The 26,922-nt window shown below is 40.5% G+C and overlaps 1 protein-coding gene across 2 annotated transcripts in view; it reads left to right on the plus strand.

Annotated features, from left to right (window-relative positions):
• The window catches only part of LOC135968924 (putative uncharacterized protein CRYM-AS1), a 45,643-nt gene extending 20,829 nt beyond the window's left edge, over nucleotides 1-24,814 (plus strand). The window contains exons 4-6 of one of the 2 annotated variants that reach the window (XM_065537555.2): nucleotides 16,593-16,720; nucleotides 18,942-19,089; nucleotides 24,399-24,814. In XM_065537555.2, the coding sequence (XP_065393627.1) occupies nucleotides 16,593-16,720; nucleotides 18,942-19,089; nucleotides 24,399-24,679 (557 nt within the window). In that variant the 3' untranslated portion in view covers nucleotides 24,680-24,814. Of the gene's footprint in view, nucleotides 1-16,592; nucleotides 16,721-18,941; nucleotides 19,256-24,398 lie in introns of those variants that run through there. The other variant, XM_065537556.2, reaches the window with a different exon arrangement.
• Nucleotides 24,815-26,922: the final 2,108 nt, after the last annotated feature.

A 26,922-nucleotide genomic window follows, 5' to 3' on the forward strand; every position in this document is an offset into this window, starting at 1 on the left:
TGGAGGTTGCAGTGAGCCAAGATCACGCCACTGCACTCCAGCCTGGGTGACAGAGTGAGACTCCGTCTCAAAAAAAAAAAAAAAAAAAAAAAAAGAGAGAGCGAGAGAGAGAGAGAAAGATGAATATCCGGGAAAACAGTTTAGATATCTGAGGAGACCAGGAACAATGAAAGGAAGAAAGCAAATGGAACCTCCTATACCAGGAGAAGCAGAACTCATGTAACTACTGGAGGGGTGAGGAGAAGAGCTGCTCAGGTGTCTGGAGTTTCAGCTGGGGTTCAGCTCTACCCCGTCATCCCATCATCATCGTCATCATCCCAGGCTGCGGCATTTGCTTTCTTACGCATGACCACGATGGGAAGAACAGCTATCCCCAGTCTAGGCTTTCAGGACATGGTTACATGTTTGTGTGTGTTTAATGCTCTCCTTATTGGGGCTAAGCAAGTTGGGTATATGTTGGAATGAAAAAAGTTGAAAGATTCTTTTAGGGCTGGGTTTTTTGTTTGTTTTGTTTTGGCCAGGTCACTCAGATTGAAGGTGGGAGAGACAAACGAATTGAAGAACTGGAAGAGTTATTAAAGAGATGGGTCCTGGAATCTAAACTAGAAAGGAAACGAAGTTAGGAAAAGAATGATTTCAGATGTCAAGTGATGGGAATGTAAAATGGCTTTTGACCAAAGACCTCTGAAGCTACATATCATATAACCAGTGCACCACCAGCTCCACACATCAATATCTCTCTACAGCAGTTTCTCTAGGACAATGGTCCCCAACCTTTTTGGCACCAAGGACTGGTTGCCTAGAAGACAGGTTTTCCACAGACCAGTGGAGGGGGGATGGTTTCAGGGTGATTCAAGCACATCACATTTATTGTGTACTTTATTTCTCTTATTACATAGTAATATATAGTGAAATAATTATACAACTCACCATAATGTAGAATCAGCAGGAGCCCTGAACTTGTTTTCCTGAAACTAGGCAGTCCTATCTGGGGGTGATGGGAGACAGTGGCAGATCATCAGGCATTAGATTCTCACAAGGAGCACGCAGCCTAGATCCCTCATATGTGCAGTTCACAATAGGGTTTGCGCTTCTATGAGAATCAAATGCCTCTGCCGATCTGACAGGAGGCAAAGCTCAGCTGGCAATACAAGTGACAGGGAGCAGCTGTAAATACAGATGAAGCTTCATTCGCTCACCAGCTGCTCACCTCCTGCTGTGTGATGTGGTTCCAGTCCATGGCCTGGGGGTTGTGTACCCCTGCTCTAGGGGGTCTAGGACAAACCAAAATAAGCAGCATACTTCCTCACTTGGAAAAAGAAAATAATAATAGTGTCATATTTATAGAGTAGCTGTGTATATGTGAAGTATTTAGACCAGTTCTCTGCACATAGTAAGTGCTCAGTAAAGACTAGATTTATTGGGCAGGTACAGTGGCTCATGCCTGTAATCCCAGCAATTTGGGAGGCCGAGGCAGGTGGATCTTGAGGTCAGGAGATTGAGAACAGCCTGTTCAACATGGTGAAACCCCATTTCTACTAAAAACACAAAAATTAGCTGGACGTGGTGGTGGGCACCTGTAGTCCCAGCTACTCAGGAGGCTGAGACAGGAGAATCGCTTGAACCTGGGAGGTGGAGGTTGCAGTGAGCCAAGATCATGCCACTGCGATCCAGACTGGGTGGCAGAGTGAGACTCTGTCTAAAAAAAAAAGACTGGATTTATTATGATTATAGGAAACACAGCTTTCTGCTCTGCCAGCATCTATGCTGAGTATCACCATAAGGCCAGCCTACCCGTGACTATTAGGAAAAGCTGTAGCATCTAGCAATACTTCCAATATGTCTTCTCTTTCACAAATAATGATACAAAATATGAAACAAAATGAACAGTAGAGGAAACATTTTGAACAGGAAACCATGTCTATCTCTGTAAACCTGTCCATTTGAAATTTGGATTATTGCTTCTTGGATTCATTCAAGGCAATGGAAATAACCAAACTTTCTGCCTTTAACTACCTGGTCCAAGGAAATCAACCCTGTGTTTCCTCTCTAATCTTAATCTTACCACCTGGATCTTGTGGTTTTAAGCCTGCCTAGTCATAAAGGACAACTGCAAATATTTCAGCTTTATTGGAACTCAAGAGCATTCTGGGTTTGTTCTTCGTGATTCTTCCCTTTTATTTCACTTCCACCTAACTTTTAACCTTTTTTTTTTTTTTTTTTTTTTTTTCCTGAGATGGAGGAGTGGAGTGTCACGCAGGCTGGACTTCAGTGACACAATCTCGGCCCACTTGGCAACCTCCACTTCCCAAGTTCAAGCAATTCTCCTGCCTCAGCCTCCTGAGTGTCTGGAACTACAGGCACCTGCTACCACATCTAGCTAATTTTTTTGTATTTTTGTTAGAGACGGGTTTTCACCATGTTGGTCAGGTTGGTCTTGAACTCCTGACCTCAAATGATCCACCCGCCTCTACCTCCCAAAGTGCTGGGAGTACAGGTGTGAGCTATTGCATCTGGCCACTTTTAACTTTTGATGTTATATTCCATTTCCAGCATCTAGCTCTTAAATTTTGATATTACGTTCTATTTCCAGTTATGTCCCTTTTTCTTTCTTTCTTTCTTTCTTTTTCTTTTTTTTTTTTTTTTTTTTTTTTTTGAGATGGAGTTTCACTCTTGTTGCCCAGGCTGGAGTGCAATGGTGTGATCTTGGCTCTACACAACTTCCGCCTCCTGGTTTCAAGTAACTCTTCTGCCTCAGCCTCTTGAGTAGCTGGAATTACAGGCATGCGCCACCACATGTGGCTAGTTTTCTATTTTTAGTAGAGACAGGGTTTATCCATGTTGGTCAGGCTGGTCTCAAACTCCTGATCTCCTGATCTCAGGTGATCCGCCCGCCTTGGCCTCCCAAACTGTTGGGATTACAGGCATGAGCCACCGCACCCAGCCTACTTTTTTTTTTCTTAAGAGTGGACTTAGTTTTACCAGCTTTGATGAGTTGAATTCTCTGAGGCCCTTGTCTCCTGCTCCTGACCAACCGTGTAGGTGCCCCCCTGATTCCAGGCCCCGAGAAGCTACTTTCAGCTTTGAAATGTATTTGCCAGCTTTGCCTACCCCCTGAGAAAGGGAGATTATTAGATCAGGTGCTTTGCACCTGGTATTTTGCAGTTTTACCAAAAGTGATGATTATGACCCCTTAGCATAATTTCATAGCCACCAACAGTGTTCTCAGGTTTGGATGGCAGTCCAAATATACTTTAAGTATTAAGTATTTGGCGGTCCAAATATACCGCCAGATTAAACTATCTTGAGAAAGTAGAATTGACTGTCATTATTTGTGGATTCTGAATTTGTGAAATCAATGACTCACTAAAATTTATGTGTAACTCAAAATCAGTAACCGTTTCACGTTTCACTTTTGAGGTCATTTGCAGACATGCAGAGAGTGGCAAAAAATTTGAGTCCTCCAAGGGTGGTTCCCAGCCTTGGCCAGGTCAAACAAGATGACACCCTGTCCACCTTGTTTCAACTCTCATAGTACTAACAAGTATTCTTGACTTGATATAGTTGGTGCCTTTTTTTTTTTTTTTGCATCTTTGTTCTTTATGTTGGTGATTTTGTTGTTTAATATCACCCCCAGGCATAGTGCTGAAGTACTGTCTCATGTTCCTAAGTGCAAAAGAACTATGATTATATCTTTTTTAAAATTTATTTATTTATTTATTTATTTATTTATTTATTTATTGAGACAGGCTCTTACTCTGTTGCCCATGCTAGAGTGCAATGGCATGATCTCGGCTCACTGCAACCTCCACCTCCCCCAGCTCAAGCCATTCTCCTGTCTCAGCCTCCTGAGTAGCTGAAACTACAGGCGCACATCACCGCACCTGGCTACAGTTTTATATTTTTAGTAGAGATGGGGTTTCACCAAGTTGGCCAGGCTGGTCTAGAACTCCTGATCTCAAGTGATCTGCCCCCCTTGGCCTCCCAAAGTGCTGGGATTACAGGCATGATCCACCGTGCCTGGCCCTGATTATGTCTTTTGGAGAAAGTACCTATGTTAGAGAAGCTTAATTCAGGCATGAGTTATTCTGCTGCTGGCCATAAGGTCAGTGTTAGCGAATCAACAGTATGTATTAAATAAGGTATCTTTAAACAGAAACACCCCAAAAAAACGGCTTATGTATTGATCAATTGATGAAAATGTCACCAGAGGCTTGCAGGAACCTAATTTTGTATTTTCCCTAGGAGTAATCATTCGGTATTCCCTAACTCAAGTGTCTGTGATGACTTTATAGAATATAACTGTGAATAATGAAAATGGATGGTGTCCAGGATGGGAACATAACATGTACAGCATCAGCACTTTCATATGAAAGTCTCCCAACAGCGCAGGTGCAGCTGTACGCTCCCCCAGTACACAGGGCACATGCAGTTCAAGAGCTGAGGTCGATACGTTGTAGACCCTGTAATTATAGGGAAGCCGCCACTGTTGTTTGCCAGAATTTGTGCAAAGTCCTAGTTACTTTCTTCTCAAGCCAAGTTCAGTCTGTAGATGAGATGTACTGCAGCAAACAATATTGATAATGGGTTCCAGGCACTGCTAGCATTCTCTATTTTTAGCTCAGCACATACCTAGGCACAGTGCTGCCAGAGAGTAAACTCATAGCTATCTTAGTGGGTACATCTGGGTCCAGGAAAATAGGATTTATGTTTGCTATTAACCCTTTCCTCACAATAATAAATCTGCAGTCTTTTTTTTTTTTTTTGATACGGAGTTTTGCACTTGTTGCCCAGGCTACAGTGCAGTGGCGCGATCTTGGCTCACTGCAACCTCTGCCTCCCGGGTTCAAGGATTCTCCTGCCTCAGCCTCCCAAGTAGCTAGGATTACAAGCCACCACGCCCAGCTAATTTTTTGTATTTTTAGTAGAGACAGGGTTTCACCATATTGGCCAGGCTGGTCTCGAACTCCTGGCCTCAAGTGATCTGCCTGCCTCTCCCTCCCAAAGTGCTGGGATTACAGGTATGAGCCACCACACCTGGCCAAAATCTGCAGTTTTATATCAAAATGTATCATCAGTGATAGTCCCTAAGGACAATCACATTTTTTTCTGACACCATAATTGTATTACAATATATCACAACTCTTAGCATTATGGACCAGAAAAGCGGTACATTTACTGCTTTTCAAAACTAATTGGGTTATCCTTGATACCTACCATCCCCAGCCTGTTTGAGATGCAGTAAAGGGCTCGGGTTGGTGCCAAAATCTTGGACACACCCTCAGCCATGTGTTACCATGATTAGCGGCAAGCACAGATCAAGCCTTGTCCTGGTCTGTGCCCGGGGGTTCTTTGAAGCTGATGAGTGATTTAGAAGAACATTGGCAGCCAAGTATAAGCTGGTCATATGGAGTCACACATGAGGCTGAGAGATGTCTGATTCATCTCATGATGAAAGCTGTTACTCTCATCAACATTTCATCGACTTTGGGGAATGATTATGTTGCTGACTAGAGATCAACATGGAAATCTGAGTATAAAAAGCAGTCAGGGAGGCCGGATCCTTTCTTCCAGTGGCTGCCTGAAATCCAGCAGGCCCTTGAATAACATCATTTTGTCCAACGTCATTTTGTTATAACTTTGATGGGAAAAAAGAAATTGATTCCCAGCCCGGGCTGTTGTCTGTGTGGAGCTTGCATGTTCTCTCCATATCTGTGTGGGTTTTCTCTGGGCATTCCAGTTTCCTCCTGCATCAAAGTAACTGTTTCACTTTTGAGGTCATTTGCAGACATGCAGAGAGTGGCAAAAAATTTGAGTCCTCCAAGGGCGGTTCCCAGCCTTGGCTTGGGATGTGCACTTTAGGGCCATTGGCATGTCGACATTGTCCCAGTCTAAGTGAATGTGGGGTGTGTGTGACTGTGCCCGGTGATGGCATTCATCCAGTCTAGGGTTGGTTCTTACTTTGTGTCCTAAGCTGCAGGGACAGGCTCTGGCCCCCTGCGACCTTGAACTGGAATGACTAGCTAAATGATTATTTTACTTGTGTTTGTTAATCTGTCTTAAATGTATATATGGTTCACATTATTTATTTCAATGCTTAATATTAGAAGTGTTTTGGTACTTATTTAGATGTTTGGTGATGTTTTTTCTGATCATAAATATACCATAGGCACTCCAGCCTAGGAGTACAGAACAAAATCCCATCCCCCCCGAAAAAAGAAAACAGTAATATGCAATAAAAACTTAACTCTTTTTTTTCCCAGAGACAAAGTCTTGCTCTGCTACCCAGGCTGGGGTGCAGTGGTGTAATCATAGCTCACTGTAATCTCAAACTCCCAGGCTCAAGCGTTCCTCCCACCTCAACTTCCCAAGTAACTGGGATGATAGATGTGGGCCACTACTCCTGGGCTAATTTTTTTTTTTTTAATTTTGTAGAAATAGAGTGTCACTATGTTGGTCAGGCTGGCCTCAAACTCCTGGCCTCAAGCAATCCTCCTGCCTCAACCTCCCAAGTGCTTGAGCCACGATGCTGGCCCTTAACTCTTGTTTATATCAATTAGATTATGGCAAAGTTAGTTTCGTTATACATCATTTCACTTCAAGTTAGTTTCCAAGAACCTATTGATGATGATAAGTGAGGGCTTACAGTACATGTCTTGGAGATAAATATTGTGAATGCACAATCACCCCTCAGGCTAAATAAATATTGACCCAGGAACACCAGAATCTGACCTCATTCTTCCTTCTTCCCTTTGGATAAACCTGTTTCTTTGTTTATGAGAACTATAGGAATGCCTCATTTTTATGCAAATATAAAGCAAGTGCCCAACCACCACATTTACCTAAATGCAGATGTTTTGGAGGCTCAAAACTCAAGGGTCTCCACCCAGGATACATACATACAGAAAAGACACTTGTCCAGGATGGGGGCTAAATCTTTGGAGTTGAGTGTTACGTTTTTATTTTGCTTTGTTTTTCATAGTTTTTTTGTGCAAAAAATGAGTGGAGCAGAGTAGCTGGGGGAACTGACTGTATGCTCGTCTTTTTGAGATTCAGAACTAGCGATACGTTGGAGTCCAGGTGACAAGTGTGGCAGGGAGTGGAAGCCCTGTTGAGAAATGGGGACTTGAGAAGCATGGAATAGTACCTTTGGTGAGGATGTTGATGTTCTCTCTCAAGCTATTCCATCTACGTTGGCAATAATGAGGCTCCCGATGGAAGCTTTTGAGAATCAGATAGTTGGGGATTTGCCGCAGGAAGAGTTGTGACAATCAAGCCATTTAAATCTTAGTAATAAAACCACATGATATTTCATTTTCCCCTGCAGGTTTTTGAAGCCTTTGATATCCTGTTTACATCAAACATGTTACTCCTAAGAAAATCTTTAGTGTATACAATTCCACATATAGATATTTTACATGACTACTTTGGCTCAGAAGAGTACAAATGACACCCTGGTCTTTTAAAATTTCAATTAGATTAAGTTTAATCTAGGCTAAATCCATTGATTGATCACCTCAAATATTGAAACGTAATTGCCTCAAATATTGAAACAATAAAGTAGTATCATTCCTTAATTTCTTAGTGTTTTCTATGGTAGAGATTCTCATAATGTGGATTTTGAATAAATTTTGTGGATTTTTTCTTTTCTTTTCTTTTGAGAGGGTGTTTTGCTCTTGTTGCCCAGGCTGGAGTACAGTGGCACGATCTCGGCTCACTGCAACCTCCACCTCCCAGGTTCAAGCGATTCTCCTGTCTCAGCCTCCTGAGTAGCTAGGATTACAGGAGCCCACCACTATGCCTGGCCAATTTTTGGTATTTTTAGTAGAGAAGGGATTTCGCCATGTTGGCAAGGCTGGTCTTGAACTCCTGACCTCAGGTGATCCGCTTGCCTCAGCCTGCCAAAGTGCTGGGATTACAGGCGTGAGCCACGTCACCCAGGTAGATCTGTTTTTTAATTTCCCTTTAAGATGGAACTTCCCTTTTTTATTTCTTTTTTTTTAATTATACTTTAAGCTCTAGCATACATGTGCACAATGTGCAGGTTTGATACACAGGTAAACATGTGCCATGTTGGTTTGCTGCACCCATCAATTCGTCATTTACATTAGATATTTCTCCTAATGCTATCACTCCCCACTCCCCCAACCCCACAACAGGCACTGGTGTGTGATGTTCCCCACCCTGTGTCTAAGTTATCTCATTGTTCAGTTCCCACCTATGAGTGAGAACAGGTGGTGTTTGGTTTTCTGTTCTTGTGATAGTTTGCTCAGAAGATGGTTTCCAGCTTCATCTATGTCCCTGCAAATGACATGAACTCATCCTTTTGTATGGCTGCATAGTATTCCATGGTGTTTATGTGCCACACTTTCTTTATCCAGTCTATCACTGATGGACATTTGGGTTGGTTCCAAGTCTTTGCTATTGTGAATAGAGCCGCAGTCAACATACGTGTGCATGTGTCTTTAGAGTAGCATGATTTATAATCCTTTGGGTATATACCCAGTAATGGGATTGCTGGGTCAAATGGTATTTCTAGTTCTAGATCCTTGAGGAATCGCCACACTGTCTTCCACAATGGTTGAACTAATTTACACTCCCACCAACAGTGTAAAAGCATTCCTATTTCTCCACATCCTCTCCAGCATCTGTTATTTCCTGACTTTGTAATGATCACCATTCTAACTGGCCTGAGATGGTATCTCATTGTGGTTTTGATTTGCATTTCTCTGATGATCAGTGATGATGAGCATTTTGTCATGTGTTTGTTGGCTGCATAGATGTCTTCTTTTGAGAAGTATCTATTCATATCCTTTGCCCACTTTTTGATGGGGTTGTTTATTTTTTTCTTGTAAATATTTTTTAGTTCTTTGTAGATTCTGCATATTAGCCCTTTGTCAGACGGGTAGATTGCAAAATTTTTCTCCCATTCTGTAGGTTGCCTGTTCACTCTGATGGTAGTTTCTTTTGCTGTGCAGAAGCTCTTTAGTTTAGTTAGATCCCATTTATCTATTTTGGCTTTTGTTGCCATTGCTTTTGGTGTTTTAGTCATTAAATCCTTGCCCATGCCTATGTCCTGAATGGTATTGCCTAGGTTTTCATCTAGGGTTTTTGTAGTTTTAGGTCTAACATTTAAGTCTTTAATCCATCTTGAATTAATTTTTGTATAAAGTATAAGGAAGGGATTCTACATATGGCTAGTCAGTTTTCCCAGCACCATTTATTAAATAGGGAATCCTTTTCCCATTTGTTGATTTTGTCAGGTTTGTTAAAGATCAGATGGTTATAGATGTGTGGTATTATTTCTGAGGGCTCTGGTCTGTTCCATTAGTCTATATATCTGTTTTGGTACCAGTACCATGCTGTTTGGCTACTGTAGCCTTGTAGTATAGTTTGAAGTCAGGTAGCATGATGCCTCCAGCTTTGTTCTTTTGGCGTAAGATTGTCTTGGCAATGCAGGCTCTTTTTTGGTTCCATATGAACTTTAAAGTAGTTTTATTCCAATTCTGTGATGAAAGTCATTGGTAGCTTGAGTGGGATGGCATTGAATCTATAAATTACCTTGGGCAGTATGGCTATTTTCACGATATTGATTCTTCCTATCCATGAGCATGGAATTTTCTTCCATTTGTTTGTGTCCTCTTTTATTTCATTGAGCAGTGGTTTGTAGTTCTCCTTGAAGAGGTCCTTCACATCCCTTGTAAGTTGGATTCTAGGTATTTTATTCTCTTTGTAGCAATGGCGAATGGTAGTTCACTAGGAATGCTTGTGATTTTTGCACATTGATTGTGTATCCTGATACTTTGCTGAAGTTGCTTATCAGCTTAAGGGGATTTGGGGCTGAGACGATGGGGTTTTCTAGATATACAGTCATGTCATCTGCAAACAGGGACAATTTGACTTCCTCTTTTCCTAATCAAATACGCTTTATTTCTTTCTCTTGCCTGATTACCCTGGCCAGAACTGCCAACATGATGTTGAATAGGAGTGGTGAGAGAGGACATCCTTGTCTTGTGCCGGTTTTCAAAGGGAATGCCTCCAGTTTTGGTCCATTCAGTATGATATTGGCTGTGGGTTTGTAATAAATAGCTCTTATTATTTTGAGATACATTCCATCAATACCTAGTTTATTGAGAGTTTTTATTATGATGGGCTGTTGAATTTTGTCAAAGGCCTTTTCTGCATCTACTGAGATAATCATGTGGTTTCTCTTACTGGTTCTGTTTATGTGATGGATTATGTTTATTGATTTGCATATGTTAAACCAGCCTTGCATCACAGGGATGAAGCTGACCTGATCGTGGTGGATAAGCTTTTTGATGTGCTGCTGGATTCTGTTTGCCTGTATTTTATTGAGGAATTTTGCATCAATGTTCATCTGGGATATTGGTCTAAAATTCTCTTTTTTTGTCGTGTCTCTGCCAGGCTTTGGTATCAGGATGATCCTGGCCTCATAAAATGAGTCAGGGAGGATTCCCTCTTTTTCTATTGATTGGAATAGTTTCAGAAAGAATGGTACCAGCTCCTCTTTATACCTCTGGTAGAAGTCGACTGTGAATCCTTCTGGTCCTGAACTTTTTTTGGTTGGTAGGCTATTAATTATTGCCTCAATTTCAGAGCCTGTTATTGATCTATTCAGGAATTTAGCTTCTTCCTGGTTTAGTCTTGGGAGAGTGTAAGTGTCCAGGAAATTATCCATTTCTTCTAGATTTTCTAGTTTATTTACGTAGAGGTGTTTATAGTATTCTCTGATGGTAGTTTGTATTTCTATGGGATATGTGGTGATATCCCCTTAATCATTTTTTATTGCATCTATTTTATTCTTCTCTCCTTTCTTCTTTATTAGTCTTGGTAGTGGTCTATCAATTTTGTTGATCTTTTCAAAAAACCAGCTCCTGGGTTCATTGATTTTTTGAAGGGTTTTTTTGTGTCTCTGTTGCCTTCGGTTCTGCTCTGATCTTAGTTATTTCTTGCCTTCTGCTAGCTTTTGAATGTGTTTGCTCTTTCTTCTCTAGTTCTTTTAATTGTGATGTTAGGGTGTCAATTTTACATCTTTCCTGCTTTCTCTTGTGGGCATTTAATGCTATAAATTTCCCTCTACATTATGCTTTAAATGTGTCCCAGAGATTCTGGTACTTTGTGTCTTTGTTCTTATTGGTTTCAAAAAACATCTTTATTTCTGCCTTCATTTTGTTATATACCCAGTAGTCATTCAGGAGAAACTTGTTCAGTTTCCATATAGTTGTGCGGTTTTGAGTGAGTTTCTTATTCCTGAGTTCTAATTTGATTGCACTGTGGTCTGAGAGACAGTTTGTTGTGATTTCTGTTCTTTTACATTTGCTGAGGAGTGCTTTACTTCCAATTATGTGGTCAACTTTGGAATAAGTGCAATGTGGTATTGAGAATAATGTATATTCTGTTGATTTGTGGTGGAGAGTTCTGTGGATGTCTATTAGATCTGCTTGGTGCAGAGATGAGTTCAAGTCCTGGATATTCTTATTAACCTTCTGTCTCATTGATCTGTCTAATATTGACAGTGGATGTTAAAGTCTCCCATTATTATTGTGTGGGAGTCTAAGTCTCTTTGTAGGTCTCTAAGGACTTGCTTTATGAATCTGGGTGCTCCTGTATTGGGTGCATATATATTTAGGATAGTTAGCTCTTCTTGCTGAATTGATCCCTTTACCATTATGTAATGGCCTTCTTTGTCTCTTTTGATCTTCATTGGTTTAACGTCTGTTTTATCAGAGACTAGGATTGCAAGCCCTGCTTTTTTTTTTTGCTTTACATTTGCTTGGTAGATCTTCCTCCATCCCTTTATTTTGAGCCTATGTGCATCCTTGCATGTGAGAGTGGTCTCCTGAATACAACACACTGATGGGTCTTGACTCTTTATCCAGTTTGCCAGTCTGTGTCTTTCAATTGGGGCATTTAGCCCATTTACATTTAAGGTTAATATTGTTGTGTGTGGATTTGATCCTGTCATTATGATGTTAGCGGGTTGTTTTGCCCGTTTATGGATGCAGTTTCTTCCTAGCATTGATGGTCTTTACAATTTGGCATGTTTTTGCAGTGACTGGTACCAGTTGTTCCTTTGCATGTTTAGTGCTTCCTTCAGGAGCTCTTGTAAGGCAGGCCTGGTGGTGACAAAATCTCTCAGCATTTGCTTGTCAGTAAAGGATTTGCTTTCTCCTTCACTTATGAAACTTAGTTTTGCTGGATATGAAATTCGGGGTTGAAAATTCTTTTCTTTAAAAATGTTGAATATTGGCCCCCACTCTCTTCTGGCTTGTAGGGTTTCTGCCAAGAGATCTGCTGTTAGTCTGATGGGCTTCCCTTTGTGGGTAACCCGACCTTTCTCTCTGGCTGCCCTTAACATTTTTTCCTTCATTTCAACCTTGGTGAATCTGACAATTATGTGTTTTGGGGTTGCTTTTCTCAAGGAGTATCTTTGTGGTGGTCTCTGTATTTTCTGAATTTGAATGTTGGCCTGCCTTGCTAGGTTGGGGAAGTTCTTCTGGATAATATCCTGAAGAGTGTTTTCCAACTTGGTTCCATTCTCCCCATCACTTTCAGGTACACCAATCAAACGTAGATTTGGTCTTTTCACATAGTCCCATATTTCTTGGAGGCTTTGTTCATTTCGTTTTACTCTTTTTTCTCTCACCTTGTCTTCTCACTTTATTTCATTAATTTGATCTTCAGTCACTGATACCCTTTCTTCCGCTTGATCAAATCAGCTATTGAAGCTTGTGCATGCATCGTGAAGTACTCATGCCATGGTTTTCAGCTCCATCAGGTCGTTTAAGGTCTTCTCTACACTGTTTATTCTAGTTAGCCATTCGTCTAACCTTTCTTCAAGATTTTTAGCTTCCTTTGATGGGCTCAAGCATGCTCCTTTAGCTCAGAGAAGTTTGTTATTACTGACCTTTTGAAGCCTACTTCTGTCAACTCGTCAAAGTCATTCCCCGTCCAGTTTTGTTCTGTTGCTGGCGAGAAGCTGCGATCCCTTGGAGGAGAAGAGGTGCTCTGATTTTTAGAATTTTCAGCTTTCTGCTCTGGTTTCTCTCCATCTTTGTGGTTTTATCTACCTTTGGTCTTTGATGTTGGTGACCTACAGATGGGGTTTTAGTGTAGAAGTCCTTTTTTGTTGATGTTGATGCTATTCCTTTCTGTTTGTTAGTTTTCCTTCTAACAGTCAGGTCCCTCAGCTGCAGGTCTATTGGAGTTTGCTGGAGTTCCACTCCAGACCCTGTTTGCCTGGGTATCACCAGCGGAGGCTGCAGCACAGCAAATATTGCAGAACAGCAAATATTGCTGCCTGATCCTTCCTCTGGAAGCTTCATCCCAGAGGGGCACCCACCTATATGAGGTGTCTGTCAGCCCCTACAGGGCGGTGTCTCCCAGTTAGGCTACACAGCAGCCACGGACCTGCTTGAGGAGACAGTCTGTCCATTTTTAGAGCTCAAACTCCATGCTGGGAGAACCACTGCTCTCTTCAGAGCTGTCAAACAGGGACATTTAAGTCTGCAGGTGTTGTCTGCTGCCTTTTGTTCAGCTAAGCCCTTCCCACAGAGGTGGAGTCTAGAGGCAGTAGGCCTTGCTGAGCTACAGTTTGAGCTTCCCAGCCACTTTGTTTACCTACTCAAGCCTCAGCAATGGCAGACGCCCCTCCCCCAGCCAGGCTGCTGCCTCACAGTTCGATCTCAGACTGCTGTGCTAGCAGTGAGCAAGGCTGCATAGGCATGGGTCCCACCCAGCCAGGCACGGGAGAGAATCTCCTTGTCTGCCGGTTGCTAAGATCTTGGGGAAAGTGCAGTATTTGGGTGGGAGTGTCCCGTTTTTCCAGGTACAGTCTGTCATGGCTTCCCTTGGCTAGGAAAGGGAAATCCCCTGACCACTTGCGCTTCCCGGGTAAGGTGACACCCCGCCCTGCTTCAGCTCACCCTCTGTGGGCTGCACCCACTGTCCAACCAGTCCCAATGAGATGAACCAGGTACCTCAGCTGGAATGCAGAAATCACCTGTCTTCTGCATCTGTCATGCTGGGAGCTGCAGATTGGAGCTGTTCCTATTCAGCCATCTTGGAATAGATCAGCTAAGATGGAACTTTCTTTTATTATTATTATTATTATTATTATTATTATTATTATACTTTATATTCTAGGGTACATGTGCACAACGTGCAGGTTTGTTACATATGTATACATGTGCCATGTTGGTGTGCTGCACCCATTAACTTGTCATTTACATTAGGTATATCTCCTAATGCTATCCCTCCCCCCTCCCCCCTCCCCCGACCCCCCAACAGTGCTGCAGTAAACATATGTGTGAATGTGTCTTTATAGCAGCATGATTTATAATCCTTTGGGTATATACCCAGTAATGGGATGGCTGGGTCAAATGGTATTTCTAGTTCTAGATCCTTGAGGAATCGCCACACTGTCTTCCACAATGGTTAAACTAGTTTACAGTCCCACCAACAGTGTAAAAGCGTTCCTATTTCTCCACATCCTCTCCAGAAACTGTTGTTTCCTGACTTTTTAATGATTGCCATTCTAACTGGTGTGAGATGGTATCTCATTGTGGTTTTGATTTGCATTTCTCTGATGGCTAGTGATGATGAGCATTTTTTCATGTGTCTGTTGGCTGCATAGATGTCTTCTTTTGAGAAGTGTCTGTTCATATCCTTTGCCCACTTTTTGATGGGGTTGTTTGTTTTTTTCTTGTAAATTTGTTTGAGCTCTTTGTAGGTTCTGAATATTAGCCCTTTGTCAGATGAGTAGATTGCAAAAATTTTCTCACATTCTGTAGGTTGCTTGTTCACTCTGATGGTAGTTTCTTTTGCTGTGCAGAAGCTCTTTAGTTTAATTAGATCCCATTTGTCTATTTTGGCTTTTTTTGCCATTTCTTTTGGTATTTTAGACCCGAAGTCCTTGCCCATGCCTATGTCCTGAATGGTATTGCTTAGGTTTTCTTTTAGGGTTTTTATGGTTTTAGGTCTAACATTTAATCTAATCCATCTTGAATTAATTTTTGTATAAGGTATAAGGAAGGGATTCTACATATGGCTAGCCAGTTTTCCCAGCACCATTTATTAAATAGGGAATCCTTTCCCCATTTGTTGATTTTGTCAGGTTTGTCAAAGATCAGATGGTTGTAGATGTGTGGTATTATTTCTGAGGGCTCTGTTCTGTTCCATTGGTCTATATCCCTGTTTTGGTACCAGTACCATGCTGTTTTGGTTACTGTAGCCTTGTAGTATAGTTTGAAGTCAGGTAGCGTGATGCCTCCAGTTTTGTTCTTTTGGCTTAGAATTGTCTTGGCAATGCAGGCTCTTTTTTGGTTTCATATGAACTTTAAAGTAGTTTTATCCAATTCTGTGATGAAAGTCATTGGTAGCTTAATGGGGATGGCATTGAATCTATAAATTACCTTGGGTAGTATGGCCATTTTCACGATATTGATTCTTCGTATCCATGAGCATGGGATGTTCTTCCATTTGTTTGTGTCCTCTTTTATTTCATTGAGCAGTGGTTTGTAGTTCTCCTTGAAGAGGTCCTTCACATCCCTTGTAAGTTGGATTCCTAGGTATTTTATTCTCTTTGAAGCAATTGTGAATGGGAGTTCACTCATGATTTGGCTGTTTGTCTGTTATTGGTGTATAAGAATGCTTGTGATTTTTGCACATTGATTGTGTATCCTGAGACTTTGCTGAAGTCGCTTATCAGCTTAAGGAGATTTGGGGCTGAGACAATGGGGTTTTCTAAATATACAATCATGTCATCTGCAAACAGGGACAATTTGACTTTCTCTTTTCCTAATTGAATACCCTTTATTTCTTTCTCCTGCCTGATTGCCCTAGCCAGAATTTCCAACATGATGTTGAATAGGAGTGGTGAGAGAGGGCATCCCTTTCTTGTGCCAGTTTTCAAGGGGAATGCCTCCAGTTTTGGTCCATTCAGTATGATATTGGCTGTGGGTTTGTCGTAAATAGCTCCTATTATTTTGAGATACGTTCCATCAATACCGAATTTATTGAGAGCTTTTAGCATGAAGGGCTGTTGAATTTTGTCAAAGGCCTTTTCTGCATCCATTGAGACAATCATATGGTTTTTGTCTTTGGTTCTGTTTGTATGCTGGATTACATTTATTGATTTGCATATATTGAACCAGCCTTGCATCCCAGGGATGAAGCCCACTTGATCATGGTGGATAAGCTTTTTATATGCTGCTGGATTTGGTTTGCCAGTGTTTTATTGGGGATTTTTGCACAGCTAAGATGGAACTTTCAAAACACTGTTTGAAGCATCCTTTATTCCTTGGTTTACTTAACTGTATTTATTATAACAATTTATTATGATTTTAAACTTGTGGTCAAATTTTTTAAAACCCCTAACATTTTTATGCACTCAAGGTATCCATTAGTTCATTATGTCAGTGTTTCAGCAATAGTGTTTTGAAATTTAATAACAATATTTTGGTAGCCTTTTATCCATGTAAAATAGTCTCCCATCTTACATGTAGGAAGAGCTATCATATATTTTGCTCTTATATGGACAACTCACATATTAGACTTTTGTCTCTCTACAGTTCTAGGCTTTTCTACAGAAGAAGAATTTGAAGATTACGTTAAAGAAGTAAATAACTCTGAAAAGGTTCTGGCTGCTATTGTTTTTGACCATGACTTCAAAAATAGCAATGATCCCCTGCCACTGAAGGTGAGAAAGTTTTATGTAAAAACCTCATATTTCTACTTCCAGTTTCCAGAGATTTAATGAAGTAGAGGTATTTGTTCATTTTTCCATTTTGTAAGTGGAGAGACCATAGCTTTCCTAAGATCGTAGTGCTTATATGTGGTACAGCAGGGATTGGAATCCAGATCTAACTAACTTCAGTGTCCATGCATTAATTTAGTCAGTGCCTCATGCTGATGTGGAAGGAATTGTATTAACTACCTGCCAGGCTTTATTCATAAACTGGACTCATAGGAAACGCTGACAATTGTGGACCTTGCCTCTGTCATTGCATCTGATAGGGCAACTGTCTGTAGCCCTACAGATGATGGTAAAGAAAATGCACATTTCCTGGGACAAAACACCTGATGCAGTAAATAAAACATACGCATCTTCATTAGCAGGGAACACAACATGAAATTTTTCCTTTTTCTTTTGAGTGAGTCTCATAATTTCTCTTCTAATTATAAATAAAGAAAATAACTCGAGGACTGAAGCAGGCTGAATCAAAATTAGAACATCTGCAAACACCAAGGAAGATTCTGATAACAACCCCCCAAGGAGGAGAAGCAAGGACAAGGCTTTGAACTTGGGGTCTCTGGTGTTGAGTGAAATAACCAAAGTACAACATATAGATATGCCCAGAGCCAAAATTCTGCATTTAGGATACAGATGGTTGTCAATGGAACAAAAAAAGTCAGGAAAACTGCCAGGTTTCAACTAGGGTAATAGGTATCCGTTCATTCCACCCCATAACTTCCTCCATATAGGTCAGTGTCCCTCAAGATGGTGACTCCTTGTAAACTGATGCTGATCTAGGCTCAATGGTATACACTGGGCTTGGCAATTTAAATTTAAATTGGTGCAATTGAAAACTTCACCTCTTCTGTCTGGCATGGTCTCCCTCTCCCTGCCCTATATTTGGCTTGCACATGCTTACCTTGTGCAACTGCTGCTGTGACTTTTTCTGTGTTGTCTCTTCTGACCACATGTACCCCTTCCCTCCTACATCCTTCCATGAATACCTTAACCATGTGTCTGTGACTGAGTTTATACTACAATGTAAGTATGTTTCGTCAACTAGAATTTGAGCTCCTTGAGGAATAGGGGCTGCCTCCTTGAACATGGGATAAGTTCCTAAAACTTTTATCTAGATAACTGAGTATATGAATATTCATCCAGACCTATGGCCTCTGCCTGTCCCTCCTACTCTTCCTGATTTCTCTGGTCTGAGCCTTCTGACTTTTGACAACTCTTGGTCCATTTGCTATCTTTTTTTTTTTTTTTTTGAGACAGAGTCTCACTTTGTTTCCCAGACTGGAATGCAGTAATGTGATCTTGGTGCACTGCAACCTCTGCCTCCTGGGTTCAAGTGATTTTCCTGTCTCACCTCCAAAGTAGCTGGGATTACAGGTGCCCACCACCACACCTGGCTAATTTTGTAGTTTTAGTAGAGACAAGGTTTCACCATGTTGGCCAGGCTAGTCTCGAACTCATGACCTCAAGTGATCTACCCACCTCAGCCTCCTAAAGTGCTGGGATTACAGGCAGGAGCCACCACTCCTGGTGCATTTTTTATCTTTTAAAGTTAGTTAACCTCAGCATGACATTTACTCAGTTCTCCAAAAGTAATACTACCTTTTCATTTAATAATTAGATTATGCAACACTCCACACTTAGATCTTATCACATTCCTCCTCCATTCTCATATCGGAGTCTTCCTTATGCTATCATTGCTTTTAAGAGAGGAAGAGATATTCCTCTTAGAATACTAGACTTGACTGACATAAAGGGAAGGAAAATTAATAATGCCTTTTGGTACATTTCATTTTAGTATGCAGCCATCTGTCTGTTTAGGGAAAAAAACATTCATAATTATAGTTGTCACTATATTTGCTTACCACAAGCCTGCAGTATGCATCTAAGTGTTGCTGACACCTCAATAAAAAATTTCACAAAATTAACAAAGGATGGATTTAAAGGAGGTGGGCTTGAATTTAGATGTAGTCAGAGCATAGATGCCTTAGGACAAATTTGCTCTCGCTTCCTGATGTCCAGAATATACTTCAGCCTCATCAGGCAGTCTACCTCGAAATCACATATTCCCAGTTGTACTTTAACTTTCTTTTGTTTCTGATTATTCTTTAATTATTTTGGGATTAGGGGGAGCTCTTAGATATTGATTGTTTCTTATTGCTCCCTCTAGGTAAAATATTACCTGCGTTTTAGTAATGAAAAGAAGAGTAATATGCTGGAAAATATTTATGAAGAAGCAAGCTGGTTGACAGATTTTCTCTTTCCACCTATCCCTTCGGTGGGACCCAGAAATGAAGATGAAGATGGGGGGAGTCCTGGTAAGCAGATCTTTATTCTTAATATCCCAGTCATATAGGATGAGCCATTACATATTTAAATTTCTGTTTCTTTACTCTTGCAATGGAAGCTGCTTATTTTTAACTTACTATTTTGGTGATTTTTATTTTATTTTTTTATTTTTTATTTTTTATTTTATTTTATTTTTTTTTTTGAGACGGAGTCTCATGCTGTTGCCCAGGCTGGAGTGCAGAGGCGCGATCTCGGCTCACTGCAAGCTCCGCCTCCCGGGTTCCCGCCATTCTCCTGCCTCAGCCTCCTGAGTAGCTGGGACTACAGGCGCCCGCCACCGCGCCCGGCTAATTTTTTGTATTTTTAGTAGAGACGGGGTTTCACTGTGGTCTCGATCTCCTGACCTTGTGATCCGCCCGCCTCGGCCTCCCAAAGTGCTGGGATTACAGGCTTGAGCCACCGCGCCCGGCCTTGGTGATTTTTAAATATGTCCAAAACCCCATATGAAACATTCTATATCTTTGAACAACATATTTTTATTGCCTTTTATCCTTTCCTGGTCCTTACCATTGTGTATCTTTATATTTTCATGTAGTTTAATTGTGAACTTTTGACTTACATGACGTAATGAACATTTGTAGGTACCAACACAACCTGATTAATTGTAACTGTGTGTTATCCTGTTGGATTGATGAGTGATTTTTAATATAACTATAGTAATTTAACAACGTCAACTTATTATACAGCCTACCATTTATAAGGATTTAGTGTGGGGGCTTTGCTTTTACCAATAACTTTGCAAACTTACCTTGAGGAAACTATTCAACCAAAGAAATAAACTGATTGATTTAGCATAAATCTTTTTTTTTTTTTTTGAGACGGAGTCTCGCTCTGTTGCCCAGGCTGGAGTGCAGTGGCGCGATCTCGGCTCACTGCAAGCTCCGCCTCCCGGGTTCACGCCATTCTCCTGCCTCAGCCTCCCGAGTAGCTGGGACTACAGGCGCCCACAACCGCGCCCGGCTAATTTTTTGTATTTTTAGTAGAGACGAGGTTTCACCGTGGTCTCGATCTCCTGACCTTGTTATCCGCCCGCCTTGGCCTCCCAAAGTGCTGGGATTACAGGCGTGAGCCACCGCGCCCGGCCAATTTAGCATAATTCTTAAAAATGTGAAATAACCTACATCTTAGGTATGGTAAGTTAATAGTACAAATATAAATATAATTTGACAGAGCATTGTGCAGTCATTAAAATATTCATGAGATCTTTTTGTAGAAGCCAAGTTCAGAACTCTGTTATCAAATTATAGCTCTGTTAACTGCATATTCATCAACATAAAACTGGGACAGATACCCAAATATGAAAACAATTGCTCTGTTAGGGTGGCAGAATTGTGATGTATGTTATTCTCTTTGAAAATAATTTCAGGCTGGGTGCGGTGGCTCACACCTGTAATCTCAGCAATTTGGGAGGCCGAAGTAGGTGGATCACTTGAGGTCGGGAGTTCAAGACCAGCCTGGCCAACATGATGAAACCCTATCTCCACTAAAAGTACAAAAATTAGCTGGGTGTGGTGGCGGGCACCTGTAATGCCAGCTACTTGGGAGGCTAAGGCAGGAGAATCGCTTGAACCTGGGAGGGAGGTTGCAGTGAGCCAAGATCATGCCGCTGCACTCCAGCCTGGGCAACAGAGCGAGACTCTGTCTCCAAAAAAACATTAATAAAAATAATAATTTTCAAATATTATTTTTCCAGTCATAAAATTTGAAATGAAATCTTATGTGTCTTATGCATTATGTTACTGCATTATAACCTTAGTCTTCTAGTAAGAAAACATGAAACCCAAATTGTGGAACATTCTCCAAAATGGCTGACCAATATTCTTAAAAACTCTCACGGTCATGAAAAACAAGGAAAGAATGAGAAACTTTAACAGCTCAGAGGAGAGTATGGAGACGTGACAGCTAAATGCAATGCAATATTCTGAATGGGATCCTAGAACAGAAAAAAAAAAAAAAAAAGACATTCGGGAAAAACTGGTAAAATGCAATAAAGTTTGTGTAAAATATAAATGCTGTTGCATGCACCAATTTTTTTTTGTTTTTAGTTTTGACAAATGTATGATGGTAATGTAAAATGTAATATTAGGGAGTTAGGGAGGTTTCATGCAGGATATATAATAGTATTTCTCAATCATTTTTATTATTGCCTTTCTAAGGAGACCTTTAGACGTTTTTTCCATATCTGCTTCCCCATGAAGTATTAATACCACAGATACACTGTAGGTGTGTTCATATATTGTGACCCCATTGAGAATGCATGGTATATGGGAATTCTCTGCATTGCCTTTGCAACTATTCTGCAAAGACTATTTTTCTTCTAAGATTATACACACACACACACACACACACACACACACACATATATATAAAATATTTATTTATTTAGAGACAATTTCCCTCTGTCACCCAGGCTGGAGTGCAGTGGTGTGATCTCAACTCACTGCAACCGTCGCCTCCCAGGCTCAAGCGATTCTCCTGCCTCAGCCTCCCCAGTAGCTGGGATTACAGGCATGTGCCACCATACCCAGCTTATTTTTGTATTTTTGATAGAGACAGGGTTTCACTGTGTTGGCCAGGCTGGTCTCGAACCCCTGGTTTTAAGTGATCTACCCACCTCCACCTCCCAAAGTGCTGGAATTACAGGCATGAGCCACCGTGCGCAGCCAAAAAGTATATTTTTAAAAATTTTCCTACCCCAGGTACCAAAAAATGAATTTCTTCAATCTGATAAAGCACATTGTGAAAAGTTTGTAGCTTACTGATAAAATTGAACATTTCCCTCCTGATACCAGGAATGTTTGCTCTCATCAGTTCTATTCAGCGTATTCCTGGAAGTTCTCATCTGTACCAGAAAAAGAAAAAGAAATAAAAGGCATTAATTTTGGAAAAGAAGGAAAGAAATTATATTTCTTTGCAGGTGACAGAATCATGTATGCAGATAAAAGAAATTAAAAAAAAAAACAACCCCTACTGCAACTAATGTGTTAACTTAGTAAAATCCCAAGATACAAGTACAATACATGAAAATAAATTATAATAAGCCTACATCAAAAATAACAAAGCACTTCTAAAAGAAAAATTTAAAGAACTTCAACAAGTGGTAAAATATTTTAACTTCCTTGATTGGATGACTCAAAATTGTTACAACGTAAATTCTCCCTAAACTGAGCTACAGGGTCAATATACACACAGTCAGAATCTTAGCATGGGCTGGGCTGTGGTTGTTTATGCCCGTAATCCCAGCACCTTGGGAGACCAAAGTGGGTAGATCACCTGAGCTCAGGAATTCAAGACCAGTCTGGGCAACATGATGAAACCCCATTTCTACAAAAAATACCAAAAAAAAAACAAAAACAAAAACAAAAAAAAAAAAACGGCACAGTGGCATGTGCCTGTAGTCCCAGCTACTAGGGAGGATGAGGCGAGAGAATTGCTTGAGCCCAGGAAGTGGGGGTTGCAGTGAACATAGATCGTACCACTGCACTCCAGCCTGGGCAACAGAGTGAGACGTTGTCTCCAAAAGCAAACACAAAAAACCTCAGCATGCTATTTTGGAGAAATTGACAAGTTTATTCTAAAATTTACATGGAAATGAAAAGGATCTGGTTTGGGAACAGGCACCCAAATCTGGCCATAAACTGATCCCAAAACTGGCCATAAACAAAATCTCTGCAGCACTGTTACATGTTCATGATGGCCATGATGTCCACGCTAAAGGTTGTGGGTTTACCGGAATGAGGGCAAGGAACACCTGGCCCACCCAGGGCGGAAAACCACTTAAGTCTTTCCTAAGCCACAAACAATAGCATGAGCGATCTGTGCCTTAAGGACATGTTCATGCTGCAGCTAACTAGCCAGACCCATCCCTTTATTTCGGCCCATCCCTTTATTTCCCATAAGAAATGCTTTTAGTTAATCTCTAATCTATGGAAACAATGCTTATCACTGGCTTGCTGTCGATAAATATGTGGGTAAATCTCTGTTCGAGGCTCTCAGCTCTGAAGGCTATGAGACCCCTGATTTCCCACTCCACATGCTATATTTCTGTGTGTGTGTGTCTAATTCCTCTAGTGCTGCTGGGTTAGGGTGTCCACAACCGAGCCAGTCTCGGCAGATCTGAATTAGAAAAAGTAATCTTGGGAAAGAACAATGTCAGTGGACATATTCTGCCCTATTTCAAGATTTTCTGTAAAACTACGGTAATTAAGACATTGTCATATAGGTGTGAGGATGAACAGATAGACCAACAGAAAGAATAGGATGTCCGGAAATATACACATATGGGCACGGGGTTTTCTACAAAACTGCCAGTATGATTCACTGGGGAAAAAAATCTTCTCAACAACTTTTGCTGGAGTAACTTGGTATTCCTATGGAAAGAATGAATCTTGATCACTTCCTTACAGCCTACACAAAATTAATTAATCCAAGATGATCCTAAAGCTAAAATGATAAAGCTTCTATGGCAACATTGATGAGAATATCTTTATGATTTGAGGGTAGGTAGTGATTGGTTAGGGCACAAAAGGCACTTTTGAAAAAAATTGGAAAAAGAAGAAATGGATAAATAGGACTTTATCAAAGTTAAATACTTCTCATATGTAAGACACTATTAAAAAGGCAAGATTGCTAGGGGAGAAAATACACACAATATGTGTATCTGACACAGGAATAACACTCAGAGTATATCAAGGACCTATGTAAATTAACATAAAAAATAGTTTTTAGATGTTATGGCAATGCTACATTTCTATGCAAGTTTTAAGTGCTTGTCCTTCATTTCTGTGCTCAATTCATGCACCACTAAGAAACTGTTTGCATACTGTCACCAGTCAAAGGACCACACTTGGTTTATCACTGACTATCAGATGTCAGCTCATGTATGTCACTCAGCTGTGGCACTTCAGCATCACTCACTGATGTCACTTAGTTGTATGAGCTTCATTTCTCTCTTCAAGTGTCCAGGATACAGAATCAAAGTCTTTACCTATCTGATAATTAATCCAATTCTCACTTATTTAAATTAATTGAGATTGCAGAAAGCAGCTCTCCAATTTCATGCAATATTTCACTTTTGGTAAGCTAGGGGTGAGGATCATTTTAGAAAGTATTATGTCTTTGTGTGGCAAAACCATGATAGCTGCTCTGAAATTTAGACTATCAGAAGAGCTTCCTTACACTTAGCTTTATCTCTGACATACATTAATTCCCTTTCTCTTCGTTCAGCTCAGCTGTTTTTTGGTCTATTGTACTTATCAATCTTTGTTTTCTCATTTAGGGTACATCAGTGAAGGGTTCCTGTTTGTGCAACACTCCCTGGATAAGGCCATCATGCAATATCATAGCGGCCAAGCTGCAGAAATGCTGTTTAGCAATATCAGCGTTTATGTTCAGAGATTTCCCTACCCATCGTATTACCATGATTTCTTCTTTATGTTTTCTGGTGTTTTCATTCCTTTAGTACTTGTATGTATCTTCTCTCTGAATCATCTTACCCTTGTTCAATCCGTTGTGTGGGAAAAGGAAAATCGACTGAAGGTAACTCCCCTTTTCTTGTAGTAGATGAAGCTTCTGTAGAAAATTCTGAGTGTGTGGGGCAAATTTATTTGGTGGAAGGTTCAATTATTTCTACATAGTCAACACTGATGGATGGTTGTGTTTCAGTAGCAGGCAAGAACTGAGCACTTAGGCTTCTTGGCAATATTCTATAACTTTGTTTTTAATTAGAATTCTAGGTATAGTTTTTCATTTTAGTTCTAGAAGTCTACTTCACAAGAATATTATAGTTAGAATTTAAATGCCAAATGCCCTAAAATCTCTCTGGAATAAAGTAATAATCAACTGGACTCTTGGAATTATATCTAAATGAATTCAGATACAACTCACTTCCAATATTCTATGATGCTGTGACTTTTATTTTTATTTTTATTTATTTATTTATTTATTTTGAGACCGAATCTCACTTTGTCGCCCAGGCTGGAGTGCAGTGGTGTGATGTCAGCTCACTGCAACCTCCACCTCCCAGGTTCAGGCAATTCTCATGCCTCAATCTCCCAAGTAGCTGGGATTACAGGTGTGAGCCACCACGCCCAGCTAACTTTTCTTTTGTATTTTTAGTAGAGACGGGGTTTCACCATGTTGGCCAGGCTGGTCTCAAACTTCGGACCTCAGGTGATCCATCCGCCTCGGCCTCCCAGAGTGCTGGGATTACAAGCGTAAGCTACCGCGCCTGGCCAATGCTGTGATTTTCTAAAATCAAATTTCTGATCCCTGAATTATTTAAAATACGTGACCTCTTATTGTCCCCTCCAGTATTATGTCTTAGCCCAGAATATGTTGTCTTCAAAATCCAGTCATCATCAGCCATTTAATCAATGATTCGTTCAATGATTATTTATTTATTCATTACTGATTTATTAAGTATCCACTTTGTTTCAGGGACTCTGATAAATCATAGGTTTGAATCCTTGGCTGTATTACTTATTATTTCTGTTACATGGCATATATAACTTTTCTAGCTTCTTTTCTCAGATGTAAATTGACACTAATGATACCTGACATGCAGGGCCGTCATGATATTGGTGAGATATTACCTGGAAAGTTATCACCCTCCAATCACCTAGACCTACTATTGCAAGGCAAAAAAGGGAAATTCACGTACAGTGTTTTGTACAGTGCCTGGCACATAGCAGGGGCCCAATAACTTTGGGCCTCAGCTATTAGTATCACTCGTCTCTCCATTTCACTGATCTCTTCTGTATCGTCAAAGGTCATGTCATTTTCTTTCTTTCCTTCATGAGTGGCAACACCACTTTACAGATCAGGTTCACGTTACTTCTTACTAGCTCTTCTCATCTCCTTACCCACTTGCTCACCCCCAATCTACCTCACACGTTGTTGCCAGGGTAGTTATCCTGTAATGCAGATGGCTAGAAATAATTTTAGAGATTGATTTATTCTATTGTCTGCTGAATGAAATCCATTTAAGCAAACAGATTTCCTAAGATTTAGCACCTAACTACTTTCCATTTTGTTGTTGTTGTTTAGCCAACTCCCTTTTCCTCCAGCGAAAATGACCGGCTGATTTTCAAGCTTGCATATGTTTATTTCTTCCGACTGTAATGTCTTTCTTGAGTGTGTTCTCTGATTGGTGAACACAGTTAACTTTCTGCCTCATCCTTCATAGTTGCCATCTCCTTGTTGATGTTTCTCTCTAATTCTCAAATATTATTTAATCCTTTTTCCTTTGTGTCACCCAGAGGATGTTATACAGACTTCATTCATATGGCTTATGCTATTTATTCTTTAATTTTTTTTAAATTTAAGCCTGTCATACATAAACAGAAAAGTACACAAATCATAAGGTTATGGTTAAATCAATTTATCATAAAGAAAGCAACCCCATTTCATTATGGCTCTGTTAAGAAATAAAACGGGGCCAGGCGTGGTGGCTCACGCCTGTAATCCCAACACTTTAGGAAGCCAAGGCAGGTGGATCACAAGGTCAGGAGTTTGAGACCAGCTTGGCCAACATGGTGAATCCACATGTCTACTAAAAATACAAAAATTAGCCAGGTGTGGTGGTGCATGCCTGTAATCCCAGCTACTTGCTTTTGGTGTTTTAGACATGAAGTCCTTGCCCATGCCTATGTCCTGAATGGTATTACCTAGGTTTTCTTCTAGGGTTTTTATGGTATTAGGTCTAACATTTAAGTCTCTAATCCATCTTGATTTAATTTTCGTATAAGGAGTAAGGAAAGGATCCAGTTTCAGCTTTCTACTTATGGCTAGCCAATTTTCCC

This window comes from Macaca fascicularis, chromosome 20 (genome assembly GCF_037993035.2).
Source record: "Macaca fascicularis isolate 582-1 chromosome 20, T2T-MFA8v1.1".
Classification (NCBI taxonomy): Eukaryota; Metazoa; Chordata; class Mammalia; order Primates; family Cercopithecidae; genus Macaca; species Macaca fascicularis.